This window comes from Diabrotica virgifera, chromosome 5, assembly GCF_917563875.1.
Source record: "Diabrotica virgifera virgifera chromosome 5, PGI_DIABVI_V3a".
Taxonomy (NCBI): domain Eukaryota; kingdom Metazoa; phylum Arthropoda; class Insecta; order Coleoptera; family Chrysomelidae; genus Diabrotica; species Diabrotica virgifera.
In genome coordinates this window covers 117,116,392-117,126,223 of record NC_065447.1, presented here as the reverse complement: position 1 = coordinate 117,126,223, position 9,832 = coordinate 117,116,392, and the positions used below count along the sequence as shown (strand labels likewise).

Here is a 9,832-nt window from a genome sequence, read left to right as displayed (position 1 = left end):
CCCCACGTGGCAGTTGATGCCTTGCAAAGCCACGTGGCAGGTGCCGGGTTAAAATATTTATTCCTTTGGTCTCCATATGTCTTTGTGTTTTGCTTGTGTCTGGTCTTGTTACGGCCGTGTAAATCGTATCTGGCCTAATAACTGACTTCTATAATATACGGGCCTTTGTTTCCACTCTTACTTGTTTGTTTTTCCAAATTGTGTCGTTTAGGCATACGGCTGTTCTACTGGCTTTAATTATTTAGTCTTTTACCCGTTCTTCGATACTGTTGTCGGCTGATATATTAATTCCCAGGTATTTGAAAGTCATTGCTTGTTGTATAATTTGATGATCTAACTCCAATTTGCATCTTTTTGGTTCTTTGGCTATTAGTAGGCTTTTTGTTTTTTGGGCTGATATTTTGACATTCATTTCTTTTGCGTAAATTTTGAATTCGTGCAGTATTCTTTATAGGTTGTCTTTTCACTCTGCTATTAAGACGGTGTCATCATCGTAACAGCGAGAGTATTTTTACCTCTCTATCACCAATTTCGTACCCTCTTGTTTTCTTCACTTGTTTAATTATTGCATCCAACATTATGTTAAACAGTAGAGGCCTTAGTAAATCTCATTGCCCGATTCCTGTATTTGTTTCTATGGGTTCTTATATTATTCCATTGACTTTCATTTCTATTTTATTTCTGACATATAGGAGAGACCTGGGTTAGTAGGCCCACTTTTTGGATTTTGATTTTTTACAATTACATGAAACTAGATTACTTTTTCTGAACTATTATACATTATAATATTATATAAATATTATACAAGGTGTGAGCACTATAATATTATTACAGTAGGAATAAATAATCAAAAACAAATGTTTAAAGGGATTATACATATTTTTGTTCGGCTGGTCCAGTGGGCGAACTAACCCCTAAAGCGGGACAAGTGGGCCACATGATCGGGGTAAGTATGCTTATACTTTAAAATTTTAAAATAAATATACAAAACGATAATATCAATAAAAATATATTTGTAAAAATATACCATCATTAATCCGTATCGGACAAACAGTTATCGCATACAAAAAAAGGATATCTCCAGCTGTGCAAGCTTCATGAGCCCAGTCTTTACATTTAGTGCACTGTTCCCATTTCTCCTTACTAACACTATTAGAGAATGATTCGAGACATAATAGACAGAAGCATTTGTCCTCTTTTGACTATGAATCTATCTCTTTGGCTTTCATTTCTTTAGAACATATTATGTCTCTTTTTACAGTTTTTTAAACCTGCTTTACTTTGCTTTGTCGTTTTCTTTTTTTTTCTGCTGCTTCTCTAACTCAATCTCATCTTTTATTGGTGTATATGTTAAAATTGCTGTTGTTTTACATTTTCTGCCTCCTGTTTTACTTGTTTTCTCTCCTGCTTTTGGTAACGGTCTTATTTCTTCCACAGATATCTCACAAATGGGAGAAGGAACATGTGACGGTCCGGCGTCTAACAGATCTTTCAAAGAGACGTCATTATTTATAGCATCCATCAAATTCTCCTTATCTTCAAGATGATTGTTTGTCTTTTTTTGGGGGAGTAGTTAATTTGGGGGACGCATCAATTTCTAATGTGCTATTATTCATCGAATTTGGTGTAATCACTGTATTTGGAGGCCTATCGGTTATATAAGCAAGTAAGGAATCTTGCTCCAAAAAATATTTCGGTTAAAGGGACATCTTTCAGTACAAACAAATCCCGATGTTATATTTTGGTGGGTACATGCTAGCGCTAATGCTGACTTAACAATTTTTGGAAGAATTGAATAATCGTCATCGGTTTACCTGGGTTATTAGTAATCCAGGTATCACATCCCCCATTGAAATACTTTTTTAGTGGTCCATACACTGACCGGTCTAACGGTTGCAATTTATGACTGGAGTGTCGGGGAAAAGACACCACCACCACACCATTATTTTTAAAAATATAAAGGGCTTCAATGGAGAGATGGGAATCGTGATTATCCAATAAAGGGAGTACATGCCTTTATCTTGTAGCTCTGGTATATTCGCCAAAACTATAAGCAAACTTAATGAAGTTCACTTCTACCATCCACCCCGATGAATTTGCATTACCCGAGCTACCTTCCGGAGATTCCTCAAGGAAATGTTCCCATAAATTGACGCGAGGAAAAATAAAGAATGGAGGGATACTGTTACCTCAAGCCGAAGCAGCTACTGCTGACGTAACAAGAGTTCCTTGCTCTGCAGATGTAATTCTGCCTATTTGTTTAAAACCCCGCCTAGCTACTACCCTATTTGGTTTTTGAACAGTAGCCAAGCCGGTCTCGTGCATGTTTCAAATGTCTGCTGGATCAAACTTGTTCCTCTTTAATACTGTTTCCAAATTTTCAAAAATATTTCTAACATTCGTTCGGTTGAAGCTGGATGCACGAACCTAAGTAGTTGCTTCTGGAGTTCGAATAAATAAAGAGGGATTTCTCCGTAAGAAATTGGAGAACCAGCCCTCTCCTGCCACCTTTATATTTTTCCAAGGCTCAGGCAAGGCTTAGGAAATAAATATCGTATTTATTTTGGATGCATATTCAAAGGCAAGTTTTCGGAACTCTTTAGGGCATAGACCCTGATAAATATAGGAAGCCTCTTTTAAATAACCACTCAAAAGTTCTTCCTGTTCAGTAGAAAATACCTACAAATTTTAATCGGCTGAAGAAAAAAAAAACAAAATTAAGTTAAAGATTACCTGTCGGCTTGTAGCGTAACCTATGGACTAGACTATATCAGTGTTAGGTAAAGAAGAAGAAGACGAATCCAAAGTGAACAGAATAAGAACAAACTGTGGCAGGTGCTTCGACTCACTTATCAGATTTAGAAAAATACCCTCTCCAAATTACCATTGCGGTGATGCAAGTAAACGGTTTAACATCTAGTCCAAGAATACACGATCAGATCGTGACCAAATAGACAATTAAATATATTTGTCAATGAAATTTTTGTTTGTAAAAATTTCCTATTATTATTTACTGTTTGTAATGTATTGTCCTCTTTACCGATACATAAAAACTTAACTGTGATGCAGCGGTACGCTAAATAAATATGGTTAATGATATTATTAGAATTAATATCACAGTTAGAGACGCTTGGGCTTTGTACAACGACAAAATGGTGAAATATGGAAACATATTATTTTAGAAATGTTTAATTTAAAAAATGTTGTACTGATTGCATTTGGTGAAAATCTAAATACTGTACACCCATATAACAATGATGTTCGCATCATGTTCTAAGCATATCCTACCAACATTCGTCGAAGTATATCCTTTTTAGTATATGCGTAGTACAAGCATAGCATGTACCATAAAAAACATTCTAAATTTCATTTTCTTTGCATGTGCTTCAAAGAATATTCTTGCACCGAATATACTTAGCACATTCGTGTACGTAGTATCTCGGAATGTTCGTGAAAGTTTATTCTTAGAATATACCTTAATCGAATATTTTTAGTATATGCGTAAGTATATGCAAAAGTAGGTATATGCTTAACACATACTTGTATATACTTTTAAAATATCTTAAAAATAATGTACTGCATGTACCTATAGGAAGAAGAAAATGTTAGCGTATAGATTATCAACTTCGCGTTAAAAATAACTAATAAAATTTAGGTATTTGGGTAGGTACTACTGAACTATCTAATTCATTTTTTTAAACCGTTTTAATTGTATGGTAAAAAAGGTTAAAACTTAATTCTATTGAAAAAAAATGAGAAATTCTCGTTTCGTTTTCAATTGAAATGATTATACCATTTTGATTTGAGTTTATACCATGAGTATTTTTACCTATAATTTTCGGGAATCCGGAAACGGCCATTCATTGTCATTCTGACCCTTGCATTGCATATTTTATACCTACACAAGGGAAGGGGGTAGGTAACAAGGGCAAAATATGAAAATAGTTTCCAGTACAGTTAGGCATTTATGTCTACGCTGTTAGGACGAAGCGAAGACGAAGTATTTCTAGCTTCAAGGACTAAAACATTTTTAAGAACATAAAAAGCAGCTTGAAAATAATAAATTCATATTGGTACTTCAATATTTCCTAAATACCTTGTAAGTAAAAGTATGTATAATGTATATATGTAGATACCTATAAATTTTAGTAACTTACATACATATTATATATATTTGGCTATTATATAATATATAAGCAGCGTTTTTGTTTTGATGTGCACATAATAACTAAATATTATACTTATATTTTATATATACCTACTTACCCATGTAATATTTATTATACATAGGTACCTATACAGTGAGCATGTAAAGGTTGGAATAAATTCATTTTCTCAAGAACGGACGATTTTGGAAACAAAATCCCGAAACAGGTGAATTTTTATTTTTAAATTACGACTTTTTGGCATATATATCTTACTAGTAACGTCACCCATATGGGCGTGATGACGTCATCGATGATTTTTTTAAATAAGAATAGGGGTCGTGTGATGGGTCAGTTGAAAGGTAATTCAATTCTCTATTCACTGATACAAACATAAACATAATTATTTGTACAGGGTGTCCAAAAATATTTTTTTATTTTATTGACATAAAAAGAAGAATGTGTGTAATTTATTTAATTGAAAATCCATTATGCTGCTATCAGAAAACAGGAAAAAATGTTTATTTGACAAATAGATATTGTTTTTTGCTTAAATTCAATATTAAAGCAGCCATCCATCTGCCTCTTGACAGTTTGAACATTTAATTTAAGCGAAATGCAATGATTATTTTTCAAATAAACTTTTTTTCTGTTTTGTGAGAGCAGTAAAATGTATTTTAATTTAAATAAATTACGTACATTCTTCTCTTTATGTTAATAAATTTAATTCAAAAAAAAAATTTTTAGACACCCGGTATAAATAATTATGTTAATGTATATATTACTGAGTATAGAATTACCTTTCAAATAAGCTATCTCACGACCCTATTCTCATTTAAAAAAACCATCGATGACGTCATCGCGCCCAGATGGGTGACGTCTCTAATATGATATATATGCCAAAAAGTTGTAATTTAAAAATAAAAATTTACCTGTTTCGGGATTTTTTTCCAAAATCGTCCATTCTTGAGAAAATGAATTTATTCCAACCTTTATGTGCTCACTGTATAACTAACTAAAGTTTAATTATTTATATGGGAAATAAGCCACAATTAAAATGAAAAAAATAATTCTATTAACGTTTCGACGCCCAAATCGGGTGCCGTTGTCAAAATACAAAATATTACTTTAAAATGTATAGTATAAATATGTCTGAATTGCCAATATAAATGAGTGAGATTAAATAAATTATTAGAAGAATTTTTTTGCTTAGCAGCAACACTTTTGTTTATTTTAGTAATATTTTGTATTTTGACAACGGCACCCGATTTGGGCGTCGAAACGTTAATAACATTATTTTTTTCATTTTAATTGTGGCTTATTTCCCATATAAATAATTAATCATAAAAATGCCACAAGAAAATAGCTTCAGAACAACAATAACTAAAGTTTATATATTTTATACTTACTCTTTACGTAATATTGTAGAATGTAATAAATACATTCTCATATGCAATTAGAATATGTAAATATAATATATTAGTAGAACCTAGGATGAGATTGGGTGATGTTGAAAACATACTTCTGAGAAATATAGCACATCCTTGGAATATTCTTCCCATATACTAAAAATATGTGCGATAGTACATTCTAAGTATATAAATAGAAGGTATATAGCACTTCCTTGAAATATTCTTCCCATATACTAAAAATATGTGCGATAGAACATTCTAAGTATATAACTAGAAGGTATATAGCACTTCCTTGGAATATCCTTCCCAAGTACTAAAAATATGTGCGATAGTACATTCTAAGTATATAAATAGAAGGTTTATAGCACCTCCTTAGAACCTTCTAAAAAGTATGTTCTTGGTATATACTGACAAGAAGTGCGGTAGTACATTCTAAGTATATACATAGAACGTTTAAGTACTGTAATGTAGTATATACTCAGTATCTGCTCTGCACATTCGCAATGGTAATTACGCATATTCTCAGTATATACTTTTTCTGAAAAGTATGTTCTATGAATCTACTAAGAACATGAAATTGTTATGTGGGCAGTTGCGTATACCTTAACATAGTTCAAGCAATAGTGTGTAAAAAAAGTTTCTATGGATATAGTTAATTAGATGTATTATATCAATTTTAAACTTTTCTCCTCTTTCACTTTTTTAGGAGTCCACGGCTCGAATTGGTTATCAACGTAAATAACGTAGATTAAAAATGCATCTGGTTAGTATGCTACTAGAGGCTTCTTACTTCCATTTACAGTTATCTAAAACAATAATGAAAGAGCTAATCCAGGTCACCGTCTTAGTCTCGGCTTTGGTGTTCAGTTAACAGTTCGCGTTCAAGTTCATGGTACTTTTGACAATCTCTCGTGCAGCGATTGTCAGTGACTTATAACTTATAACTATTTTGATTTGTAAATTTTTACAAACGGTGTGCAGAAATAATTAAAATCTTGAAAGGGTTTAAGTAATTGTATGTATTTACACAGTGATCATGATACGAAGTGCGCTGTGGCTTTCACTTATATTTTTATTCGTAAATAACATTTGGTGTGCTAGATATATGCCGAAATGGAAAAAGCAGGTAATGCTTTATTTATTTATATGTGACTGAGGTTGGTATTAAAGTGATCCATTTAGCAAGATTATATTAATTTTAGAAGTTTTATGTGGTGTAAATTTAAATTTTATAAAACAAGCCATGTACTTGCTTAGTACCCACCGTCACTATCGTCATAAATATATCAATATTTTTGTAATTATCAGATTAGAAAACTAATTTAATAATTTCTTATAATTGCTTCATTTTTCATATTTTATATAAAGGAATCGGAATCCAAATTAATTGGCCTAGTTACTCGGTATAAAATATCCCAGTTTACTCGTATAAACGAATCAAGTTCATAGACGAATCTTGAATAACAATTTGAATATCTTTAGGAAAAGATTCTCTCACAAAAATATTTTTTGTACAATACCGTATTTCTCTTCATATGTATACAATATATCCCAACTGTATCTCTCTCCCAAATATTGTAACATATTTTTAACTAAATTGTAGGATATTGGAGATGGTATTCACAAAAAAGATCAAAGCAAAAATTCCGTGGCTCTCGGGTAAAAGGGCATATCTCAAATTTTTCCCGAAATGAGGTAAAAATATGAAAATAAAGTAAATTTTGTGCTCTTCATTTGGGTAAAAGGATATATTTTACAATCTAAATATTTCCATTAGATTTTGACATGTGAAAAGGGAGTCATTGAACAAAATTAGCGTTTACAATGGAGTAAAGAGGAATAATTCCAGATATGCTTTAGTTTCCAAATGTATTTACAAAATAAATTGGGGTAAAATGTTATATTAGTAGATAATTCTCTTTACCTGAATCATATATGAACCAAGGATGCAAGAATTACGTTTGGGTAAAAAGGGATATTTAGAGATATTTTCGTTTACTGGAATCAGATGCACAAAATTTACTAATTATGATTAGAGTAAAAGGAGATATTTGGACATAACTTCATTTACCCAAATTTAATCAGTATAAAGTGTTTAAATATAATATGTGCAAAACCAAGATATCACGACTTACGTTCATTTACTCAAATGTAATAACTGTAATTTCATTAATTTTTTGTTTTATCGTTGGTTGAGTATTTAAGAACGGTCACTGGCAGAAAACCTACATCCCAACGACGATTTGGTTGCCTGGCCACCAAAAGTATGTTGTTTGTTTCTACCGGTCTGGGTCTATGGGTCTAGTCTAGTTCTGTTCTAGAGTTTCTAGAGTGTTGTCGTATACCTCTGTAGTCGTGTACATCTGTGGTTTCTACTTTTGAGGTTATAATCTTAGGCTACCATGCGTGAGGTGTTAATTAACTACTATTATTAGAATAAAACATTATCAATAGCGGAATAATGGAAAATAGATCATCACGTGGGAGGGAGAGGCAGCATGATGCGGAGACCCTCAGAAATGAAAGGAGTAAAAGAATATTACGAGCTGCATTGTCGAAAATTAATATTGGTAAATATTTCACTGGACCTACTTTTCTCTTTACCAACATATTGATCATATCAAAGGGCGTCGTGCAACGGTCTTTTTATTTTTATTTCTATTAAATTTGCAAAACGAGATAGTGGCCTGACGAAAAGAGAGTGCAAGCCACTAGACTCTTGTAAGCTTAAATGTGCTGAAAGAATTACAGATGAAAACCGCTTGCACATTTTTACAGACTACTGGAATATGTGTGATTACTCGAAACGTGTAAGTTATATTGCAAATTTAATAACTACCGAGCCAAAGAAGACACAAACATTAAGAAAAATAACAGGAACACAAAAAATTGCAATATAACTCACTCATAAGTAGAGCCTACGCATTAATGGAAATCTTCAGCCTGTTTGTAAGAAATGCTTTCTATATACCTTTGGTGAAACGGCGAAGTTTTTAACAAGCGCTATAAAAAGTGTGACTCTGATCACGCTCTGATAGAAAAAATGAAAAAAAATCAAATACCCCAATCTATCACCCGCACGACTGGATGCAGTTGGTTCGTCAGACGGGGAAGAAAAACCCATTTGTTGTGACAGAAATTAAGCAGTCAGACTTTTTCCAATTCTCTAATTTGTACAAGTCGGCACTTCAAAATAAAAAACGAAGCAAACGAAGACGGAAAAGTTACATGGAGGAACATAAAGTTGCTCCGTTACATAAAAGAGACAGGAAAAGTCCTTTACAAGGAGACAGTGGATCCCGATTCGTCGTTCAAGACAATAAACTATCACCGTAGAGGCCGTTTCCGCAGCCATCTGAATCCTGAACTGTCCTACGGTGGTCCTCTCGCAATCTCAGCGACTAAGAAGAAGGACCTCATTGACATGCTGCCGCTAATACCCGATGTCTTCCACGACTACTATAGGTCTATTCCATCGGATGAAAACGTTGAAGACGTCTTACTGGATGGAGAAGAAATTGATGAATGACCCTTTCTGCAGCGCACAATAATTTAATTTCAATAATCACCTTCTTTTCCATTCTTTATTACAATAGAAACCATTAATAGTAAATAAGCCGTTTTATTAATATCAGCCTTTCACCATTAAGGTAGTACAAACTACTGTACAATGTCATACATAGTAACATTTACATTTGAGTAAAAGGATATATCTGAGTACACTGATGAAGAAAACTACTAATAACTTCAAATTAGAGTAAGGTATGACTTGTTTATATGCAGCAAAAGTTAGTTTATTAGATTCTCTTTCATTATAAAATGCCAAACAATGGCTAAAGTAACATATTTGATTTTAGAAAAATGTTGAACTTTCAATTTCGTCTCCTGAACAATTTCATTTTGCATAGATATGCCCTTTTACCCGAGAGCCACGGAATTAATCAGATCAATAATAAGACCGACCTTGTTGAAGTGTCGCCATGTGATTTTAGGGTAAAATGTCACTTTTGCATTCCATCGTAACCTAGCAAACATTACAGATATAAATAATAGTTATTTTCCTAACTAGCGCGGAAAGTGATACTTTCACGCACGAGACTGCCGTTGACCCGAACGACGCGATAGCGGAGTGCGGGGAAGACACTTTACGCATGAGTTAGGAACAATATTTTTTCTAGGGCTGTACGTTTGGAATAAAACCACAAAAAATAGAGTTATAACAATTATTTTCTTCAAACGTCAAATAATGATGACATTACTTATCTAACTTGATCC

The 9,832-nt window shown here is 32.8% G+C and overlaps 1 protein-coding gene across 1 annotated transcript in view; it reads left to right on the top strand.

Moving 5' to 3' along the window:
- Positions 1 to 6,390: 6,390 nt before the first annotated feature.
- LOC126885117 (delta-like protein 4) overlaps positions 6,391 to 9,832 on the top strand; it is a 141,136-nt gene continuing 137,694 nt past the window's right edge. The window contains exon 1 of the mRNA XM_050651548.1: positions 6,391 to 6,683. Coding sequence (XP_050507505.1) covers positions 6,594 to 6,683 — 90 coding nt within the window. The 5' untranslated portion in view covers positions 6,391 to 6,593. The remainder of the gene's footprint in view (positions 6,684 to 9,832) is intronic.